The sequence below is a fragment of the Choloepus didactylus genome, chromosome 12 (genome assembly GCF_015220235.1).
Source record: "Choloepus didactylus isolate mChoDid1 chromosome 12, mChoDid1.pri, whole genome shotgun sequence".
NCBI classification, from domain to species: Eukaryota; Metazoa; Chordata; class Mammalia; order Pilosa; family Megalonychidae; genus Choloepus; species Choloepus didactylus.
The window spans coordinates 13,934,691-13,958,763 of record NC_051318.1 but is presented as its reverse complement, the minus strand read 5'-3'; the positions used below and the strand labels follow the sequence as shown (position 1 = coordinate 13,958,763).

The 24,073-nt window shown below is 42.7% G+C and overlaps 1 protein-coding gene across 1 annotated transcript in view; it reads left to right on the top strand.

Moving 5' to 3' along the window:
• ATP8A2 (ATPase phospholipid transporting 8A2) overlaps window positions 1-22,827 on the top strand; it is a 505,799-nt gene extending 482,972 nt beyond the window's left edge. The window contains exons 35-36 of the mRNA XM_037800280.1: window positions 15,382-15,473; window positions 22,416-22,827. Coding sequence (XP_037656208.1) covers window positions 15,382-15,473; window positions 22,416-22,513 — 190 coding nt within the window. The 3' untranslated portion in view covers window positions 22,514-22,827. The remainder of the gene's footprint in view (window positions 1-15,381; window positions 15,474-22,415) is intronic.
• The last annotated feature ends 1,246 nt before the right edge of the window (window positions 22,828-24,073 follow it).

Here is a 24,073-nt window from a genome sequence, read left to right as displayed (position 1 = left end):
CCAGCATCTTGTATTGTCCCTGTTATTTTTTTATTTTTTAATTTTAGACATTCTGACACGTGGGTAGTGACAGCGCACTGTGGTTTCAGTTGGAGTTTCCCTTATGGCTAATGATGTTGAACATCTTTTCATGTCCTTATTTTCCATCTGTCTATCCTTTTCAGTCAAATGTCTCTTCATGTCTTTTGCCCATTTTCTAATGGGATTCCTTGGGAATTTTTTCCTGTTGTTTTGAGAATTCTTTAAATATTCTAGATTCTAGTTCTTTGCTGGATAGATGGTTAGCAAATATTTTCTCCCACTCTGTAGCTTGTCTTGTCAGCCTATTAACAGGTTCTTTTGCAGAAGAAGTTTTTAATTTTGATGATGACCAATTTATCAATGTTTTTTCTTATGTATCAAGCTTTTGGTGTTAAGTCTAAGAACTCTTTGCCTAGTCCTAGATCCCAAAGATTTTCTCCAATGTTTTTTTTTCCTAAAAGTTGCATAGTTTTATGTTTTACATTTAATTTCATCATCCATTTTGAGTTAATTTTTTACATAAGATGTGAGATCAAGGTTTTTTTGTTTTTTGTTTTTTTGTTTTTTTGGCCTATGGATATCCAGTTGCTCTTATATGCTTTGTTGAAAAGCCCGTCTTTCCTCTGTTGAATTCATTTGCATCTTTGTCAAATATCAGCTGGGCATCTTTGTGTGGGCCTAATTCTGGGTTCTCTATTCTGTCCCATTGATCTGTGCCTCTGTCTCTTTAAGAACACCACACAGTCTTGAGTACTATAGTTTATAATAAGCCTTGAAATCAGGTAGATTAATTCCTTCAACTTCATTCTTCTTTTTAAAAATTGTTTGAATTATTCTAGTTCCTTTGCCTTTCCATATATATTTTAGAAGAATCTTATCTATATTTACAAAAAAATTTTGCAAGCATTTAGATAGGAATTGTATTAAAGCTGTATATCAGTTTGGGGAGAATTTACATTTTTACTACATTGGGTTTTTGAATCCATAAAAACAGCATATGTCTCCATTTATTTACATGATCTTTGATTTCTTTCATCAGCCTTGTATAGTTTTCAGCATCCAAATCCTGTGCGTGTTTGCTAGATTAAATCCTAAGTATTCCATTTTTTGAGCAATTGTTAAATTGTTGTTGTATTTTCAATTTCAGCATCCATTTGTTCACTGACAGCAGTGCAACTGATTTTTATCTGTTGATTTTGTATCCTGCGAACTTGCTAACTCACTTATTAGTTCTAGGAGTTTTTTATACATATAGATTCCTTGTAATTTTCTACCTAGACAATCATGTCACCTGCAAATAAGGGGCAATTTATTGCTTCCTTTCAAATCTGTATGCCTCATATTTCCTTTTCTTGCCTTACTGTGCTGGCTAGAACATCCAGCATTACATTGAATAAGAGCTGTGGTAGCAGACATCCTTGCCTTTTTCCCAATCTTAGGGGAAAGCATTCAGTCCTTCACCATTAAGTATGATGCGCTTTTGTAGATGCTCTATATCAAGTTGAGGAAGTCCTCTTCTGTTCCTAATTTGCTGAAAGGTTATTGTTTTGTTTGCTTTCTTCACAACATAAAGGGTGTTGAATTTTGCCGGAAAAAAAAAAAAAGGTTTTTTGCATTGATTGATACGATTGTGTGATTTTTTTCCTCTTTAGTTTCTTAATATGATGGATTACATTAATTGATTTTTGAATATTGAACAAGTCTTGCATCCCCAGAATAAGCCCTAATTGATCATTATATATAACTCTTTTTCTATATTGCTGAATTTATTTGCTAATAGTTTGTTAGGAATTTTGCATTTATATTCATGAAGAATATTGGTATGCATTTGTTTGTGTGCCATCTTTATATGCTTTTGGAATCAGGATAATAGTAGTTTCATAAATGAGTTGGGAAGTATTCCCTTCTTTTTCTGGAAGAAATTGTGAGAATTGGCATTAAATCTTCTTTGTATATTTAGTAGAATTCTCTTCAGTGAAACAATCAGGGCGTAGAGATTTCCTTTTGGGGAGTTTTAAAAATTACAAATTCGATTTACTTAATAGTTATAATTTAAGGTATTCAAATTACTTCATATTGGATGCATCATAGTAGTTTGTGTTTTTCAAGGAATTGTTCCATTTTGTCTAAGTTGGCAAATTTTTGTGTGTAGAGATGTTCATAGTATTTCCTAATTATCCTTTTTTCCATTTTTTATTTTATTTTATTTTTTAACTAGAGAAGTTGTAGATTTACAGAAAAATCATGCATAAAATACTGAGTTCCAATATATCACCCTATTATTAACACCTTGCCTTCATGTGATACATTTGTTATAATTCATGAAAGAATATTTTACAATTGTACTATTAACTGTAGTCTGTCATTTACAGTAAGTTGTGTGTACAGTTCTATGTTGTTGGTTTTTTAATTTTTATTATAGTAACATGCATACAACCTAAATTTTCATCCTGTAACCGCATTCAAATATACAACTCAGTTCTATTAATTACCTTCACAATGTTGTGGTACCATCACCACCATCCATTAACAAAACTTTACAATCAACCCAAATAGAAACTCTGTACAATTTAAGCATTAACTCTCCATTACCTATCTCCATCTCATCCCCTGGTAACCTGTATTCTAGATTCTGACTCTATGAGTTTGCTTATTCTAATTATTTCATATCTGGGAGATCATACCATTTTTACCTTCTCTGTCTGGCATATTTCACTCAACATGATGACTTCGATTCATCCGGGTTGTTGCAATTATCAGAACTTCATTCCTTGTTACAGGTGAATAATATTCCACTGATTTATGTACCACTTTTTTTTTTTTAACCTATTTATCCGTTGATGGACACTTGAGTTGCTTCCATCCTTTGGCAATTATAAATAATGCTGCCTGATTATCCTTTTGATGTCTACAGAGCCTGTACTGATATTCCATTTCATTCCTAATGTTGGTAATTTGTGTCTTTTCCTTTTTTCTTTCTAAGTCTTGCTGGAGGTTTGTCAATTTTATTGCTCTTTCCAAATAACCAGCTCTTTGTTTTGTTGATTTTCCCATTGTTTTTCTATTTGCAATTAACTGAATTCTCCTCTTTATTGTTTCTTTTCTTCTGCTTGCTTTGAATTTATTTTGTTCTTCTTTTTCTAGGTTCTTGAAGTAGAAGTTTAGTTTATTGATTTGGGACTTTTTTCTCTTTTTTAATGTATGTATTTACTGCTATGAATTTTCCCCTCAGTGTGGCCTTAGCTATGCCCAGCCAATTTTGATACATTGTATTTCCATTTTCATTTAGTTTGATGTATTTTTTTACTTCTCTCAAGTCTTCCTCTTTTACCCAGAGAGTATTTAGAAGTGTGCTCTTTAGTTTCCAAGTGTTTGGAGGTTTCCCATTATCTTTTTGCTACTGATTTCTAGTTTGATCCCGTTGTGGTCAAAGAACACATGCCTGTATCATTTCTATTCTTTCAAATTTGTTGAGAGTTTTTTAATAACCCAGGATTTCATCTTTCTTGGTATGTGTTTCATATGCACTTGGAAAGAATGTGTTTTCTGCTGTTGTTGGGTGGAGAGATAAGTAGATCCTGTTGTTTGATGGTGTTGTTAAGTTCTCTTATTTTGTTGCTGATTTTTTCTTTTTTAATTTGTTTCAAGTGTGTTCATGATTGCCCACTGAAACATTTTTATCATGGATACTTTAAAATCTTTGTCAGATATTTCTATTATCTCTATCATTTTGGTGTTGGCATCTATTGATTTCTTTTTATCACCAGTTTGAGACCTTCCTTGTTTTGTTACAAGTGACTTTCTGAAGAAACCACAGCAATTTGGATGTTATGAGACTCTGGATTTTATTTAAGCCTTCTGTTTTAGCTGGATCTTTTTGACACCACTCTAGCAAGGAAAGGGACAGTCCTGACTCCTTAATGCCAGGGGAACCCCAGTGTGGGGGTTGGGGCAGCGCCTCTATATGCAGTGGGGTGGCCTCATTGCCATTGGGTAATGGTGAAGTCCTCGTATTCCACCAGGCCTCCTCTAACACCCCGGCAGAGAGAGGGAGAGCACCTCTTTACTACTGGGTGGGAGTGGAAGTCCAGTCTCTTTGTCACCACAGACGCCAGGGACCTTGTTTTTGCCTATCAGGGGTAAAATTCCATAGCCTTCTCTGACACCAGCCACAGAGATTTGTGAGTGACTTGTGACAGCTTTGTGAGGGTGGAAGTCTAGGGCTCCACTTGGTCTTTGCTGGCAGGAGTTGGGGTAGGAACATAGTTTTTTCTGTGATGTTTGGCTGGAGTAAAGCAGTTACTGTCTAAAAGTTTTCTCTCCTCCTACCCCACCCCATCCCTGGCTCTTTGGCTAGAGTGAGCAGGTTTCTGTTGGGATTTTTTGGTGAACGCCCGTGGACGTTTCCGGATTGCTGGCATCTTCAGTGCCAAGTCTGGAATATATGAGGCAAAAAGAAAACCCAGGCCCCTCATGTCCTGAGGCCCCTAACTGGTTTTCCTTCTCCTCTCCACCTTTTCTGAGACTTCTTATGTTTGTTTTATATGTATGTCCAGGGTTTTCAATTGTACTTAGCAAGAAGAAAAGGGAAAAGTAAATCTTCTTCATCTTCCCAGAAGCAGAGAAGTCTGTCCCAATAGGAATTTTTTAAAATAGTTTTTTTTTCCTTTTAAAAGCACATAGGTATGGTAGTGCTCATTTTTAGAAGAAGCCATGTTTACAGATTTTACTCAAGTTGCGTTTGCAGGTGGAAGGACAGTGTGATAGATTTGCTGTGAGCTTGTATTTCTTTTTGAACATTCCTCCTAGCCCCACAGTGTATTTACATTACTGTTCAAGCTCTGAGGCATGGTAGAAAAGGTTTTACATTACCTACTTTTGCTTTCAAATCATTTCAGTGTCCTCGGCCCTTTTATTAACAGCTTCCTGGGTAGTTCCCTCCATCCACACAATTAGCCTAAGTACATCATCTATGTTTTGATCCTTAATGGTTGGTAGTCAGACATATGCCATCCATTTGGATACTGAAAATCTGCTCTTTTACCTTTCAAATTCTTTGTCTAAGTATTTGATACCACAACTTTTTGGACAAACTCCTCTTTTAGACAGGAAATCACCTGAACCCACACTTTAAAAGAATAAGATTTTTTTCAACATCTAGAATTGAGCCCTTTCCCCCACTATCCAAGACCTTGTCTGGAATGGAAGAGCACAAACACTGTTTGTTTTCCCTACTCCCCAGTTTTGATGGTTAAAGGAGAGTTGGGTCCACGGAGGACTAGAGGAATCCATCTTTTGCTTTTGGAGTGGAATTTGTATTCAGGTTAGTTAACCTTGAACCCTATGCCAGCCAGGCCCCCAGCTGTTCCAGGGAACCTGGATTCTTTACTTAACAGAATTATAATGTTCCATCTCTGTAAAAGTCGCAGACTTGATCATAGCATCTTCTTGTTTGGAGTGGGATGTGGGATGATGTCCCTATGCTGTCATCATTAAGGAATAATGAGGAGAAATGCTTCTGGCCACTGTTGGAAATGACACTGTGTTGAGTTCATTGCTGGTCATTGTAGGCAGATGCAGAACTAAATGATGCCACGATCCAGTTGTAAAGACACACATGAGTGAGATATTTACTCATGGCACAAATCAGTATGTACAAGGCACAAATAAAATTGTACCTATTTAAATCATGTCGTGTGTTCTCAGCCCATGGAAGCTGCTGTGAACAATGCAGAGAATGTATAAGACTTGATCCCTGCTTGAGAGAATGAATCCTCAAGTTGAACATTCAGAAAATGTACCTAGAGATCCCTGGGTGCTTCCCAGGAATCTCTAGGTACAGGACCACCTGCTCATGGTACCTGCTCTCCACAAGTTTCTGCAGGTCAATGATTCTAAAGTGGTATCCCCAATTTGGACCTCTCTCAGAATATCTCTGAGGCAACTTAAAGTCCTCATTCTAACACCTGACCCATTGTCTTTCCCACTCAACCTGTTCCCTCCTGTGTTCCCCACCTGGTTGATCAGCAAAAAGTCATCCAATAGACAGGACACAGCTTAATGTTCTTCTTGAAGCCTTCCCTAACCTTCTCAGAGTTCTTCACTTCCCCCCTGTTATCCCTGCTGGATCTAGTACAGTCTCTTCTCTATCACTCATCCCCTTATGTCATCTTTACCTGCACAGTGAGATCACCTTGGAGACTGAGCTTTATAAGGGCCGAGACTATGTCTTGGGGAAGTTTGTTTGCAGCTCATTGAGTCTCACACACAGCAAGTGCAGAATAAATGCTGAGTGAACAAGAATCAGATTTTTTCTAAACATTTTATTGTGAAATAATTTCAAATTTACAGGACAGTTGCAAAAACAATGCAAAATCCATACAGAGAATTGTAACATACCACCATGCAGAAATCCAGATCTACCAATTTTAGTATTTTGCCATATTTGCCATACCATTCTATCTGTATATCCATCTACCCATCTATCTGTATATCCACCCACCCATCTGTCTGTCTGTCTATCCATTTGTCTTCTGAACATTTGAGAGTAGGTGCATACATCCTCCTCCTTGAACACGTAATACTTCTGTGTGTGTTTCCTGAGAACAAGGATATTCACTTACTTAACCACAAGTCAGATTTTAAACAAAGGGATTTGTATGGATCAGCAGAAAGGGGAAAATAATTTATTTTAATCTGTCAGAATAGAATTTATGAATGGCTTCTAGCTTCGGGGTATATAAATTAGACATAACCTCTCTCTTACAGAAATCTTAGGCTGGAGAATATATTTTGTTTCATTTTATCATTTTTGTTTTCCCTCATTACGTAAATTTATTTAACTAAAGTGACCTTATTTGATTCTACAAAGGCCTTTGGTGCGTCTGGAAGACACTCAAGCCCAAAGGTCCTCATTTCCTAAGGATGAAAGTCATAGTGAATAAAAGAAGTTACTGATTAAGGCTATGAGATTCCATTCTCTAGAGATCCTTAAAAATAGATTATAACTTCAGGAGTCTCCAGTTGGTAGATGTTTGGCCTTAACCTGAAGGGAAGTGAATGTTGGATTAGCTTTTTTCTTGAGGGACCTGTCAGATCTATGCATTTAAGATTCCAGCAGCTAATTAAGAAAATAAAGTTATCTCTAAAAATACCTATTTGTTTTTGACTTTGTTGTGTGATCAGCTGAGGTTCTTATCGGGTGTGACCACAGACAAGATCAGATTTGTGGTTTCTTGCCACACCCCCCATGTGCCTGCTCTTGTGATGTTTGCAGGAGTGACTTTTGCCCCATCGTAACCCTTCTCATCCCTCCCTTCCTTCCTAATGCCACTCATTTTTTGTGACAGGAATACAACACCTCCTCTAGGATATGTCACCTTCTAGAAAGAGCCTGTTTGTAAGGATTTGCTGTGTGAGATTGGGTTTCAGCATCATTTCTGGGGAGGCAGCAAGCTGGTGGTTTTATGTCTATAGGACATCTTTCACTTCGGTAGATCCCAGCCAGCATTTCTGCTTAAGCCAGAATAGAAAAATCTGAGAAATGACATTAACTCCAACATCCCCACCACCACTGGAGATATAAACTGTGAAGATAACATCGATGCCAACAGTTAACGTGGTGGAGGGAATTTAACTCGGATTTGGGACCCATTCCCCTCCTGTTTTTTTTTTTAAACACAAATCTCATTGATCTATATTGTTCTCCCCATGCTAATTTGTACTCCTCTTTTGTTTTCTTGTCTTTACCACAAACATGAAAAAGAAAACTGGTTGCATTTTCCTCCATTTTTTCTTATTTTTCTTTATATATTTCTTTATATATTATTTATAATATTATAAATATTATTTCCCTGATTTCCACTCCCTCTGAATCTTGAGCTTTTCCAACTTTTTTATGAGAATTTTTTATAATGTCTTTTCACAATGGTCTTTTCTACCTCAAAGAAGAAAGGCAAATTTGGAAAACAATATTCTTTGACATTTCAGCGTTGGAGAACCTGCAGAGGGCAGTGCATGAGGCACTCCAGTAAGGTGTTTTTATAAATCCTGGCATCCTTTTCATGGCCTGACGCTTTCTCAAATCCATTGCTGTTTTCTGTTCTTTTCCTTTTTTTTTCCCAATTAGAGCACTTGTAGATTTACAGAAATTTCATACAGAAAGTACACAGTTCCCTTATGCTCCTCTCTCAGTTTTCCCTACTATTAACATTTTAAAATAGTGTGGTACCTTTGTTACAATTCATGAAACAATATCATTATAATTGTGTTATTAACTTTAGCCCACTGTTAACATTAGGGTAAACTCTTTGTGTTGTACAGTTCTGTGTGTATGTGTGTGTGAGTGTGTGGTACACCTAAAATGTTCCTTTTTGTACTTTTTCAAACATACAATTCAGTGGTATTAATTAGAGATGCAAAATTGTGCCACCACCCCATCATCCATTGCCAAATCACCCCAAACAGAAACACCATACCAATTAAACTAATTTCCCATTCCCCTCCCCCACTCAGCCCCTGGTTATCTGGCTTTATGAATATGCATATTCTGCTACTTTCATGTAAGTGAAATCATACAGTATTGATCCTTTTGTGTCTGGCTTATTTCACTAAGGTAATGTGTTCAAGGTTCATCCAGATGGTCACATGTTTCAGAACTTGAAAATTCCCTTTTAAGGCTTAATAATATAACATAGTACAGATATACTACATTTTGTTTATCCACTCATCTGTTGATGGAAAACTGGGTTGCTTCCACCTTTTGGCAGTTGTGAATAATGCCTCTCTCATATCGGTGTGTGAATGTCTGAGTCCTGACTCTCAATTCTTTTGGATACATACCTAGAAGTGGAATTGTTGGGTCATGTGGTAATTCTATACTTAACTTTCTGAGGAATCACCACCTTACTGTTTTCCACAGTGGCTGCAGCATTTTACATTCCCAGTAACAATGAATGAGTGTGACTATTTCTCTACAACCTCTCCTTCACTCGCCATCTCCTGTTTATTAAATAGTAGCCCTTCAGTCTAGTGGATGTGAGATGGCATCTCATTGTGGTTTTGATTTGCATTTTCCTAATAGTCAGTGATGTGCTTTTTGGCCATTTGTATGTCTTCTTTGGAGAAATGTCTATTGTAAAGTGTTTTTCCCCCGTTTTTAATTGGGTCATCTGTCTTTTTGTGCTAAGTTGAGAAGTTCTTTATATATTCTGGACATTAAACCCTTATCAGATATATGGTTTCCAAATATTTTCTCCCATTCGGTAGGTTTTGTTTTTGCTTTCTTGATAAAGTCCTTTAATGCAAAGAAGTTTTAAATTTTGATGAAGTCCCATTCATCTTCTTTTTCTTTTGTTATTTGTGCTTTTGGTATAAAGTCCAAGAAACCATTGCCAAACAGAAGATCCTGAAGAGGTTTCCTTGTGTTTTTTTCCAGGAGTTTTATAGTTGTAGTACTTATATTTAGTCCTTTGATCTATTTTGAGTTAATTTTTGCATGTGGTGTAATTTTTGCATATGCATGTGGCTATCCAGTTTTCCAGCACCATTTGTTGAAGAGACTAGTCTTTCCCTGTGAGTGGACTTGTCACCTTTGCCAAAGATCAGTTGGCCAAAGGTGTGGGGGTTTATTTCTAAACTCTCAATTCAATTCCATTGGTCTATATGTCTGTCACTGAGCTATCACCACACTGTTTTGATTACTGTAGCTTTGTGATAAGTTTTAAAATCAGAAAATATGAGTTTTCCAAATTTGTTCTTCTTTTTTTAAATGTTTTTGGCTATTCAGGCCACTTACCCTTCCATATGAATTTGATGTTTGATGTTTCCATTTCTGCAAAGAAGTCTATTGGAATTTTGATTGGAATTGCATTGAATCTGTATTTCACTTTTGGTAGCATTGACAGTTGAACAATATTTAGTCTTGCAATTCAGGAACACCTAATGCCCTTCCATTTATGTAGGTCTTCTTTAACTTTTTTCAGCAATGTTTTGTAGTTTTCCATGTGCAAGTCCTTTACATCCTTGTTTAAATTTATTCCTAGATATTTGATTCTTTTAGTTGCTATTGTAAATGGAATATTTAACTTTTCCTCTTTATTGTTCATTACTAGTGTATAGAAATGCCGCTGATTCTTATGTGTTGATATCTTGTACTCTGCCACTCTGTTGAATTCACTTGTAGCTCTAACAGCTTTGTGGTGGATTTTTAAGGATTCTCTGTTTAGAATCATGTCATCTTCAAATATGGAGAGTTTTACTTCTTCCTTTCCTATTTGGCTGTCTTTATTTCTTTTTCTTGCCCAATTGCTCTGGCTAGAACTTCCAGTACAATTTGAGTAAGAGTAGTGACAGTGGGCATCTTTGTCTTGTTCCTGATATTAGGGTAAATGCTCTCAGTCTATCACCATTCAATAGGATGTTAGCTGTGGATTTTTCATAAGTGCCCTTTATTATATCGGGGAAGTTTCCTTCCTCTCCTCATTTTCTGAGTGTTTTTTTCAGGAAGGGGTACTGGATTTTGTCAAATGCTTTTTCTATGTCAATTGAGATGATCATTTGTTTTTTTCCCTTTGATCTATTAATGTATTGTGTTACACTGATTTTCTTACATTGAACTACCATGCATACCTGGGGAAAATCCCACTTGATCATGGTGTATAATTTGATATGCTGTTATATTTGAGCTGCAGTATTTTTTTCCGAAGATTTGCATCTATATTCATGAGCAATATTTGTCTGTAATTTTCTTTACTTGAGTTATATTTATCTGGCGTAGGTATTAGGGTGATGCTGTCCTCATAGAATACGTTGGGAAGTGTTGTCTCCTCTTCACTTTTTTGGAAGAGTTTGAGCAGTGCTGGTGTTGATTCCATGAATGTTTGTTAAAGTTCCTGACTGAAACCTTCTGGTCCTGGTCTTTTTTTTTTGTTGGGAGCATTTTGATTATTGATTCAATCTCTTTGCTTGTTATTGGTCTGTTGAGATCTTCTATGTCTTCTAGAGTTAGTATAGGTAGTTTGTGTGCTTCTAGGAATTTGTTCATTTCATCTAGGTTATCTAATTTGTTGGTATACAATTATTCATAGTGTCCACTTATGATTCTTTTTATTTTTGTGGAGATGGTAGTAATGTCCCCCCTTTCATTCTAAATCCATTACTATTTTTTAAGTCTCCAGAAAAGGCTTTCACTAAGTATAGCAAATCTTGGGGAGAAGAATAATTCTGTGATCTTGTTCTGTAGCCCTGGTGCTTTCTAGTAGTTGGGTCAAGGAAATACAGAGTATTCATGGAAACCAAGTAGACGTAATAGAGCAGAGGATGCTGGCTCAGAGAAGAACTTTGCAAATGCATAGAAATGCTGGGTGAATATGAAGAAAGAAAGGCTTTCAATACTCAATCAAGCTTGCAAGAAAGTTAGGGAAATCCCCATGTGCCAGAAATGGAGAGACATCAAAGCCAGCATGGTTAGAGGGAGCTCTAGCTGAGGTAGAGGAGACTGTTGTGGACCATCAGACTTAATAAAGGCTTCGGGGGCTGGCCTGGGGGCTTAATAAGGCAGGGGAGATAAGACATCAGTTCCATGTCGGATGGGACAGAACCCTATGCCAAAAGCTGGGAAATTTATAGGGCTGCTGTTTTATTGAAACAGAAACTAGACTGGCAAAGCAGCGTTGAATCATACTGTGTGACCAAAGCAATGGAAGAAAAAATTACACACTAGAAACTGGAAGCCCGTGCTCATGTATGAGGTCCAATTGTAGACCATTCCCAATGCTGTGGGAATACTGGTATAGAAATCGGTATAAAATAGGTGTAACCCAAGGGCCCTGGCACAGGCAAAAGGCAAATCTCTCTGAAGCATGATTTTATAACTAGAGAACACATTGGGAAAGGAACCACAATGAGGAAGGGTCATCAGGTACCACCGACAGGGACATTAGCTCCCCAAAACTGGAGATGCAAGGAAAGTCTGAAAGAGTTTGTAAAATAAGGATCAAAGAAAATACAGAAATCAAAAAGCAAGAGCATATAAGAGGAACAGGTGGCTTTGGAAGGAAAATAGAATGTGTAGATGTGAAAAATGTACTGACTTAAATGTGGCAAATTAAAAACGTTGCATAGCTTAAAAGTAGTTTCGATATAGCCAACATGAGATAAGGAAATGGAAAATGTGGAAGAGATCTGGGGATGTGGAAGCTAGAATGAGAGAAAGAGAGGAAGAGATCTAATAGAAGCTCCAGGACAAGCCAAAAACAGAGAACAGGGGAGAGGCAGAATTCAGAGAGCGTTTTCCATAATCAAAGAAATATGAATTCTTGGGTTGTTATAGCTTTCCAGGGCTGAGCAGCTGAGCAGGTTATAAAAACAGTTCTACACCTCATCATACTAAGCATTTTAATGAAACTGCATAACATCAAAGACAGTGAGAATTATTTTAAAAGCAACCAGAAAGAAAAGACATTACCTACAAAGAACAACAATCAAACTGAGAAAGCTTCAGTGCTGGAGAAAAAAAGACGAAATGGGGAAAATCAGAGTTAAGCTTTCTAAAGTTCTTGTATTGGTCAAGGGGTGGGTTAAATTATTTTCTAACTTTTGACCTGTCAAATATGCATGTTAAAAACTTAAGGATGAGCACTAAAATAAGCAATAAAGTATTCTTCTAAACTAGTAGACAAAACAAAAGAAAATAAGAAAACTTAATCCATTCAACAGAAGGCAAGAAAAGAGAAAGAAAAAATAAGAGCCAAAAATCATGGTAAATAGAATGCATAACATAAATTACATTTATATATATATTTTTTAAATAATTATATATGACTTAGGAATACATATGCATGTAGCAAGCACATAAGATATGGACTGGAAGAGTATTTCTGACTTCATTTTAGTGGAAGGGAGAGGAATGGGATCAGGCTGGAGAAAAAGGGGATATTATATTTAAGATTTTATTTAAGCCAGGCCCACTCTTCACATTTGCATTACTTGGTGCCAGACTGTAAATGGAGACCATGTACTGTTTCCAAATTTTTGAAAGTTGTAAATCAAGCTAGCAGAGAGTTAGATACCTAGATTGATATATCTCCATAAAGACTGGAAAGCGTTATGAATACCAGACCCTTTGGAGGTCTGAGCCAGAACTTGGCGACCTGGGGAAGAGTTAGCCACCGTGCCCCTTCCGTTCCCATCCCCGGCTCTGCCCTACTCGTTGAGGGACTCACAGGCACATGTGTGGACATCCCAGCCTATGAGCCCACACGAAGAGCCAGTCCTCAGGCCTGGAAGCTGGGTACGTGGCTGCACGGTCAACTTTCAGAGCAACAAATCCAGGGAAGAGCTCAGGTCACCCTTGGATGCAGGCTTGGGGTCATGAGCAGGGACTTCTAGGGACCCAAATCCCTGGGACGGGGGCTGGCGTGGGCTGTGGGTGGACATGTGTCCTTGGCCGCATGGACCTACCACCATGTGGGATGAGAGGGGGGCTGTGGGACAGAGTGGCCCCTCTAAAACCTGGGGACAAAGGGTGACACTCAACATTGCTTAAAGCTGAGTCAGGGGGTGGATATTTGTTTTACTAGTTCCAAGCACATTTCCATGTGCTTGGAATATTTTTGTCATTAAAAGGAAGAGAGAGGAAAGCATATGCCATTCCATGAGGATCTCAGGCTGGATCTGCCCAGCACAGAAGGTGGGGAGTGGGCAGGAGCATGTTGTTTGACAGGTCTGAGTTTCTGTTTCTTCACCTGCACGATGAGGTTTGCTCTGAAGATCCCTTGGTGACGTTCTCCTGAAGCCCCTTCCCTGTGAGCTTCTGGACTGAGATGTTGGAGATGCTTGGCCGCCCAGGGTGGAGGAGGGGCTGAGGGTCAGCTCCCAGCCCTGCTCTGGCCCCCAGTTCTGGGGAAAGAGTGCCTTGGTTTCCCTTTGAGTTTCCACATATAAGGCTGCCCCGGGGAGCTGCAGGCCGGCGGGCAGACCCCCGGTTCAGGAACCTCACCATGCCCCGGGCGGGGGACAGCAGTGTTCCTGGGCAGGAATCCTCACCATCATTGGGCAACCACCAAAGAGGGAGGACAGGCCCTTTGTCACACGCCCCACTCCTGCAGCCACACAGCACGGGGAGCTGCTAATGGTCTGGCCCCAGCGGCACCCTAGAGAGAGACAGGCACACTTTGGGGGGCCCATTTATCTGCAGACCAGGACGGTCGCTCAGCAGGACCCAGTGAGATTAATTTGGTTTGTGGAAGAAGAAGATGAGAGAGAAAGGAGAGCTGCTGTGCAGGGGTAGAAAAAATATTTTTTCCCTTTTCAGCCATCGGATGTTCTGCTAAGCTTCGCTAGCTGCGGCTCGCCCTTAATTGGTGATGAATTAAACATTGTCATTTCTACCAAGACAATCAGGAAACAATCTCCCCTGGAAACCCAAGTGCAAAATGGATTTCACCTGGTGGAATCTGCTTTAGCAGACCCTTGGGATAGCTCTAAGGGGCACTCTGGGCAGGCTGGAGGCTTGTAGATAGGGGATTTGGGATTACTGTAGCTTCCCATGCCCTCAGATTCCCCCAAACGGCAGATCGGGGGGCATGGGCAAACTGCCGTACACCAGAAGCCTCTTTCCTGCCAGGTCAGGTGGCATCCTGATGGGGGAAAAGCAAAGCAGTTCGGCCCACGTGGGCAATTTTCAAGCACCACCTTTTAGTACATGGAAATAAGCCATAGCTGGTCTCCAGTGTCGTTCCCTACTTCTTCACAGCAATGGCAACCTCGGAGGGAATAATTTAAGGAGCATGGGGAGAAGAGCTTCTAATCCTTGTGTTTTAGAAGGAAATATACCTTATTTCCACCGTGGTTCAAAAACAAGATTTGGTTCTGCCGAAAGAACTATTTCTCTCGACTGGGAGCCTGCGATTTCATTTGTCCGGTCTCTTGCCCCGGGATGGGTTTTTGGCTTTGGAAAAGGCAGGCTGCAGGTGGGATCAAGACGTTTTAAGACGTTTACCCTAGAAATACAGATCACTCCCTGCAAAAGTGTTCTGGGAAGCCACGGGTCTCGGCTGGAATGAAAAGGGCGCTTGTCAGGCACTTCAATTAGGAGGAAGGCAGAGTTCAGAGGCGTTGTGTACAGTTCAGACTGAAAACAGAGCGCCTTTTAGAAGACAGAGCAGTGCACTCAAAGTGTCAAGATAGCATCTAATGTAAATAATTGAGTGGCTTGTGAAATGGGACATTTTTCTTGATGTGGGGAAGCTCTTCCCCCCCAGCTGCCTGTTTTATTTTACAGCCGGCCGTTATTCTCTGAGTACCTTTGAGATGGGTTCAAATGAGCTCGAGACTGACCCTGTTTGATTTACTTTGCAGGATGAATGAGCGTGATCGCTTGTTAAAAAGACTTAGTAGGAAAACTCCGCCGACTCTCTTCCGAGGCAGCTCTCTCCAGCAAGGTGTCCCACGTAAGTAGCCGCCCCGCGCTGCCCAGGGTCAGCGAGACCCCAGCCCAGCGCAGAAGATGGGGTGCTTAATTAAAGTGCTGATACGGAGGAGACAGCAGCCAAGCTGAGCTGCACTTTTCCAAGTGGAGTTAGCATGTGGCCTGGGGCAAGTATGGCCTGAATGTAGGTAATTCCCTGGGACCCAATCAAATGCCTGAGTGACAAAATCCTTAAATGCAGAATCCATGTTTCGTAAGATCCTTCTGACGGGCTCCCAATAGGATTTTTTTAGGGGAGGGGCAAGTTGAAGTTATACTGTTTTTAAATTATTTAGCCCCAAAGATAGCAATATGATCTGTTTTATTTACTATTAGCACATCCATTAAAACAACAGGCACCGAGGGAAACACTGTGTGCTTCTAAGAAAGTTGCCCACCCCTGTCTTTGGTGCCCCAATTCTGAGGGCTTAGAAGCCCGAGTTTGGCTTGCACCAAAGGGGTCTGACCCCAGAGGGGCTCTGGCAGGGTGTGTGGAGCAGGGAGCAGGGCCGGGGAGGGGAGCAGGGGAGGCCCTGAAAGAAGAGGAGCTCTCTGGGATCTTGGGGGGCTTATTTCTAGTGATCAAGCCATTTAGCACCTAGTCATTAGAGTCTAGGTATCCCTGGAGATGCTGCTTTGTGCAGATCACCATTCCCGGGGCCAGTAGGGTTTGCAGGTCAGCTGTCTGGCCCTGTCTCTGTCTGTCTGTCTGTCTGCCTCCTTCAACCTCATCCCCTCTGCTGCTCGTGCCCACCCTACCTCTTTATCTGACCCCTTCCTCTTCCTCTCCTTTCCCTCCTTGAGAAGTTTGGAAAGAAAACCTTGGTAAAACAAGAAAAGTTTCAGAAGCGTTAAGAACATTATATTGAAATATCATGGTACTGAAGGGTTTACACTGTCTCCATTGAGACGTACTTCTCAGTGGAGAGAGAAGGAAAAGTGGAGACTATCAGCCCCTTTGGTGATTCTCTCCCTCCATCCACGTGCCTGGGGATTTTAATATGGGAGACGGTAACTGCTGTGTCTCCTTTCACCGCCCACAGCCCCCTGAGGTGTGAGTGAGCCATGGGAGCAGGTAACAGAGGCTCCAGGTAGCAACGGACCTGGCCCTCCAGGGCTCAGTGACCGGCCGTGGGATCCGGGGCTGGCTTAGTTTCCCAGGGCTGCTGAGACACAGGACCACACTCCTCGAACGGGAGAAATGTACCATCTTCCTGGTTCTGGAGGCCGGACGTCTGAAGTCCAGGTGTCTGCAGGGCTGTGCTGTCCCCGGCCTGCAGGGACAGTCCTTCCTCACCTCTCGCAGCCCCTGGTGGTCGCCGGCCATGTTGGCGTCAGCACTCGCATCACTTCCACCCATGCCTCAGTCGTCACGCGGCCGTCTCCCCTGTGTCTGTCTGTCTGTCTGTGTCTCTTCTCCCCTTCTCATTAGGACATTTGTCACATTGGATTAGGGCTCACCCTACTCCAGTTAGGCCTCATCTCAACTAATCCCATCTTCAGAGACCCTATTTCCCCACTTTTTGGGGGGTGACACCAAGAGGAAGTCAAATCAGATGGGGGCTGGCCTGATGGTGCATTCTTTGGGGGCTCCCCTTTGGGGTCAGGCTGCCTTGGATCCTGTCCCAGCTCTGTGACTTTTGGGGGACCTTGAGCAAGTTTAGGACGATTAAATGAGATCATCTATATAAAAGACCTGTAACAGTGCCTGAAAACATAAAGAGCTCAATAAATGTTAGGCATCACTATTGCTGCTGCTACTACTACGGCTGTTAAATATACTCAGCCTGCCACTAACTGTGTAACTTTGGGAAGCTTACATATTTCTCTAAAATTCTTTTCTCTTCTGGAAAGAAAACGGAATGATAGTAATTTATATCCTACACAGTCTTTTGGAGACTTCACGATGATGTAGGCGAAGCACCGTCTCCTGGCCACGCACATACAAAATCCATCCCGGTTCCCTGTCCTGCAGAGTCCATGCCTGCAAGCCACACTGCTTCTCTTGTCCATGTTTTAAAGTAGCACTAGAGGAATCCATGGTCCATAACTCAATGTTGCAGTCAGAGACTGAGTTAGAACTTCCATGGAGGAACCATAAATGTTTTAAAACTACTACGAAACGTTTTGCTTAACTCTCAGTATTTTGAAGGGGAGAAAAGAAATCCACTGAACAAACACATGTAATTTTTTAAAAACTTCCCACATCACACTCCATTTTAAAAACACTCAGTGACTAGTAGTAAGCACCTGATTTGTCATGTCGTTTGTGTTATCGACAAATAGAGAAAGCTGTCAGGGGGTCCGAGTGGAGCCCGGCAAGCATGGAATTCCGGGTGGCTGCTCTCAGCCTTCCCGGTTCCTCCTGGATCTGTCCTTCAACCGATCAGGGCCCCCTCTTCCCAGGAAACGGGGAGGAAGACACGCTAATCTTGGAAGCACTTCTAGGCCCTTCTGAGCCACCCTATTAAAACATCTGCTCTCTGTAATTGAGATCAGCGGTTCCTATGAAATCTAATTTCCCTCTCGTGCCAGTGATCTTCCCCACTGCTATTTCTATTATGAATCTTTTTTCCAGACAGCAAACTGCTGCTTTCGTTAAGATGTTATCACAGTTCAGATTCAAAGGAATGCTACCCGGAATAGTGAAACATGACAATTTTATAGATTTCACCAAATGTTCTACCAGAAGACAAAACAACTCCTCTTCCATCTCCTTCCAGCTACCCCCTTCTGTCCCCGAGTCCTGGCGGTGGCTGAGTATTTAAGACGCAGCTGCATCAGGAAGCCAGCCAGGGAGCGTACGCAAGTTGGATCCACTGAGCACTTTCTCCAAGTCCCGTCATTACTTTCTGCCTGTCTGGTGGGACTTACGGAAACATTAATAAAAGTGGGAGATGCAAAGAGCTGGAGACTTCCTCCAAGCTTCCCATTTGGATGCAAATGGAAGTTAAATATTCATTAGGCCAAGCCTGGTGACCTGCTCCTGCATCTCGGTCAGGCCCTTGGGTGGGGCGGGGCAGGCAGAGGCAGGTTGAATGGTGATGGCTGTTGTTATCCACTAAAACTTCTCCCATGGCGGCTCTAACTCCCACCTGGCATGGTCTCTACGAGGAACCAGGGAGGAGACACCTCCTAGGATCAACCTGCCAGACCATCCTCCTGTCATTCCTGAATTGTAAGGGCCATACAGTCAAGTCAAGAAAAGCAACATTCTGGAATCCGCTGACTGATGCCACCCATGGGAGCCGGTGGAGAAGCCCTTGGCAGGGACGTCTGGGGGCTCTGCGTCCCCTGGAAGAAGAGGTTGACCGTAGGGTGAGATGCTCCTCTCTGCTCTCCCTCCCCTCCCAGAGCGGCTGAGTCCTTGTGCCAGGGATACAAACACAAGCCAAGAAGTGATACGACCAGAAGCCTGGCTCCCAGAAGGCATGGGCGTGTTATGAATTAAAAACAGAATAAATAGAAGTCAAGGTTCTTTCACGCTCCATTTGAGTGGAATGCTAAGATACCTTTCCCAAAAGGACATTACCAAATAATGTTTATTTTTTATGTCCCTACAAGTCTTCTCCATCTCCCAACCTCATCCTCACTCTTAATTCCCCACCACCAAAAAAAAAAAAAAAAAAAAACATCAAAAAAGAAAAGTAGTAATTGTTCTATTTGGACTGATTCTTGAAACAGGCTCCTTGCCATCCTTGTGGATTTAGAGAGCTCCACCATGGGTGCAGAGTGTAAATTAGCACTGAAGGAAGGACAGGGGCTCTGAGGCCTGGGTATGGTTGGCCAAGGGAACTTCCTAGAAACCATATAGAGGACTGGAGCTGTAAGAGCTCTTGAGTGCTCTCTTTCTCAGGCTCCTTATTCTACAGAAAAGTAAAACAAGACCCAGAGAGGTTAAAAAGCCTGACGAATGGCCAAGAACTCATCTTCTTGCCCCCAGTACTTTAGCCACTTCATCTGCGGAACCCAAGATGCAGGCAGAGCGAGAGGAGGAAGCTGTCTTCCAGACAGGGAGCGCGATATGAATTTGCCTGCCACCAGAAGGTCTTCTAAAGAGTATTTACGCAGTGTTACGGGTTCAACTGTGGTCCTCCAAAAGCCCTGTCCAAGCCCAAACCCTCTTTCTGTGAAAGTGAACTCATTTAGAAATAGAGTCTTTGAAAACGTGATGAGTTAAGACAAGGCCAAACCAGATTAGGGTGACCCTGATCCAGTACAGCACTGTCCTTATAAGAAGGGGAGAGGGGACATGGACAGACTCAGAGGGGACAGTGGAGACAGAGATTGAAGCCCCAGGATTGCCAGCAAACCCCAAAAGCTAGGAGGAGGCAAAGAAGGATTCTCCTCTTTAGATTTCCCACTTCTGGCCTCCAGAACCATGAGACACTGTATTTCTGTTGCTTGAAGCCATCCAGCTAGCGGTTCTTTGTTCCAGCAGCCCTAAGAAATTAATGTACACGGCATCTCCATTACCTGGGAAGGAGGGTGATCCTTACTTGGTGAGAACAATTTCTATCAGCATAAGAAGCAACCAACCAGAGTGGGGAGCCAGGCCACAGAGCGTGGGGCAGGACGGACATTCCAACAGCTCGTCTGATCCAAAGCCAGCTAATGCTTGGCTCCCTCTGGAAAACATCAGATATTTACTTAAAAATGGTCCTTTTTGAAAAGCCCAAGAATGAAAATTGTCCAAGTCAACTACAGTACACAACCTTGTTCCTGGGGGGGCAGACAGTGTTATTTGCTAGATGTTGCTTTGAAACACCCGAAGGCAAGGTCTGTCCACTTGGGCCGCTGTGGAACTTGTTCACAAAGAGAACTCAATGCTGGGTGAGGACTAGGAGTGGGATGTGCTGCCCGGGCTGGAGGGAGGCGGAGGTTTGGAGCAGCCCCTCCGAAGCTGGGTGTGGGGGTTTCAGTTGTCCGTGGTAATGACTTGGAGCCACACTGTGAAAATCTAAAGGCTCTTTGGAGGACAGAGGTAAGCAGAGGCACTTCCTGTTCACGGCTCAGGAGCAGATCATGTAAAGAATCTAAACCCATGGAGCCTCCTTGGAAAGCCATCATGAGGAAGCCCAAATGCCCTTGGGGTGGGTCCACGGTCCAAACAGACGTGCAGGTGTCCCCCAGCCCACCCCTCCAGCTTGCTTCTGCGTTCAGGGCCCCGGCAGACCCAGCCAGTCTTGGCTTCAAGCCACCTGCTCTTGTACCTGGTTTTATGGGGCTCCCCCTTGCTTGGCAGCTTTACCCTGGCTGCCACATGGTGGGGTTTGGGGTTTGTTGGTTAATTAGAAATGGAGGTGAGTAGACAAAAGTCCACTGTGGATGACTCCTCTCTGCTGCTCTCGTTGTCTCTCTCTTTGCTTGTTCTGCTTCACTCCCCAGTCGCCTTCCCTCTGCTGGCCCAGCCCCCCTCCTGCTGCCCATGTGCCCTCAGTCGACTCCCAGGCTACCTGTACAGACAAGCCCCCTTCCCAGGGTGGCCAGGCCCTGGCGTGGGGGCCGTGGGACCCTCCTGAGCTTTGGGTTTTCTCTGGTGGTCACTGCTGGGCAGGCTTGTGGGAAGCTAGCCCAGGGATGCCCCAGGGATAGAGACTGTCTACTGATGGCTTACACCACACCACTGGCATTTTCTTTTCCCTTCAAGTCCTCCTCTGTCCTCATGAAGACTCTTACACATTGTAAGGGCCTGCCTTTAGACTCTGATAATGTTCCTTTATAAACCAAATGTCTGAGTACATTAATCCATGATGGAGATATTACATGGGCATCGTTTCTAAGTTCTTTTTCTTTTTCTTTTAAAGAGTATGACAGAGAGCTCACCGCTCCATCAATAAATCATAAATAGATGTGTATGGAAGTCAAAATTGTCAGGCTTTTTGCTGTGTTGTCTTTCCATCAGAATGTCTTAATTCCTGTGACCCAGCAGGGCTAGCCACCAGAGAGCAATTCTCTAATGTCCCTTCTGTGGGAAGGCCCAGTTAGAAAGGGAAACTCTGTTTTGGGCTTATAAAGACTAAATTCAGAGCTAGAGATGTGGGGGGATGACCCTGGAGTCACACTGCCAGGATTTGACTCCCAGCTCTGCCACTTACTCGGTGACCTAGGGCAAGTTACAAAATCTCTCTGTACCTCAATTTCCCCATCTGTGAAAAGGGAAGAATATCACTTATCTCCTGAGATGGTCGGGAGGATTAAATATGCTATTTGTAAATGGTATATAGAACAGTGCCTCATACACAAGCAGCTTTGAGTAAGTGCTGGCTATTCATCATCATCATCATCATCATCATCATCATCATCATCCCCATTGATCGCCATGACCAGTTTTCCTGTGTCCAAGGTCCGATCCTGGCTAAATTCCTCTTGACTTTATCTTATGATCTTATTCTTTACCTAAACAAAATAAACCCACTTCAAGTACTTGTTACCATCTGAATCAGTCCAGTTGAAAACCAGGAACGCTTCAGGCGCTGCACGTGCTTTACCCACTTCCACAACCAACATTCTGTGTGTTTTCCCCGACATGTGAGGGCTTCATCAATTACTGGGCTGGCCCTCAGTTTCAGGCAGATGGTGGCATTTCCGGAGCACAGCAGCTGGCCTTTCGTCTTGATTAGTGGTGGGAAAGTGGAGACATGGGCCAGTGACCCACTGTTTATGCTTCTCAGGCTGAGCTCAGCAGCGGCGCCTCAGAAATGAGAGGGTGGGCCCAGAGAGCCGTTCCCATCCCGGCCTCGGCGTCCGCAGCCCCCCCCCCTCCGGAGGCTGCCTCCTGCCACCACACTCCCTTCTGGGTCTCAGGCCCCCAAGGCTGGGTGGCCAGTGTGGCCAGCTCCACGTGGGACCACACAGCTCTTTCAAAGCTGGCGTGCTCCCCATCTCACTCCTAACTGAGTCCTGCTGTGCCTCTCTCTTTCAGATGGGTATGCCTTTTCTCAAGAGGAGCATGGGCCCGTTTCCCAGGAAGAAATAGTCCGTGCTTACGATACTACCAAAAAGAAATCTAGGAAGAAATAAGACACGCTTTTTCCTGATTGGCATCAGCAAAGAGATTTGGCTCGTCACATCCAGTGTTAACACATCTTCATCAAAAGAGACTGGCGTCAGCAGCCGAAACACCGGAAGACACATTTCCGTGGCCTTAGCCAACCAGTTTGTTAGTTATATATTCCCTCGCAAACCCAAAGGCTACACAGCCGGGGAAGCCATTCCCCTACCCCTACCCCACCCCAATCTGTCTGTAGTGCTTGGCCTGACTTTCATTTATGTTGTTATGAAGAATTCAACTGTGCTCTCTGAGGTGTGAAATTAAAAACATTATGTTTCACCAACGTTTAAACATCAGGATGAGTTGTTCAGGGAGAAAGGCAAAAGGGTTTTATGTTGCGTGAGAAACCCAGCTTGTGTAATTGGAGTGGGGGTACATTTACTTCCTGTTTTGTTAACTCGCAGATTAAGTCCGCCGGGCAGCATGTAAACTTCTCTTTAGGTCGGTTGCTCTCCCGCTTTGATTCACAGTCTGTTTGTATGAAGTTGGCATAAACTTCTTGATTGCAGTGAAATCTCAGTAATAGATCTCTGGGTGGTAAATCCAAGAATGCTTATTTTGACCTTCCAGCCACATACCCAGGAGGGCAAACTGATCGGTGTTCCAGAAAGTGTTTCCCCTTCCCAGGTGCCTTGGGCCCCGTCCTTCCATCCCTCTCCGGGCGTCTCCCCTCCTCAGACCTCCTGCATGGCCGGCCGGGGTGCAAAGAGCTTGGGGCTGCAGATGATGCCCCGAACTGCGCTTTCCCTTGTCCTGCTGCAGACTCAGATGCAGGTGGGAGAAATCCCTTCCTCCACCCCCTTTTCCTTCTGTAACTAAGGAAACCTAGTTATTCACAGTATATTCTAAATGTTTATCTGCTTCTTTCCGATGACGGGGTCAGCGCTGTGAGAACCCTCTGCCCTGGGAACACTCACGTCCCAACGTCCAGACCATTGGACTTCTGGCACCTGCTGAAACTAGAACTTACACTTGTTTTCTGGGGAGTCCAGAGCCCATTTTGGATTTTCACTGTTAGGAAAAAATGCGATCCTGACATTTCTCCCTGGAGAAGTAACACATCTGTCACTCTGTAGCTCTAGAGCTGGAGAGGATGAGGCAACCCAGGGAGACAGAAAGAGGGAAGTTGAGGGTGGTGAAGCAAGACAACCACAGGAGGAGAAAGCAAAGAAGGACACAGAGAAACGGGGAGGACGCATTAGAAGATGCTTCCATCGAAATCTCGGTAGAAGGTCTAAAATCTGGTCCTGACGCCCAGGCACTTGTCACAGTCAGCCTCGTGTGCAGGAGGCAAAACAAGGCTGGGACATGCAGGGTGGTGGTTTTTTGTTTTTTTAAATAAAGATAATCTTTATTGAGGTAACAGACATAACACAAAATGTCCCATTTTACCCATATTTATCTGTACGTTTCAGTGGCATTAATTACGTTCACGATGTTGTGCTACCATCACCACCATCAGTTAGCAAAACGTTTTCATCTGACATGCAGGTTTCATTGAAAAGAGTTCCAAACATTTCAAGGAAACT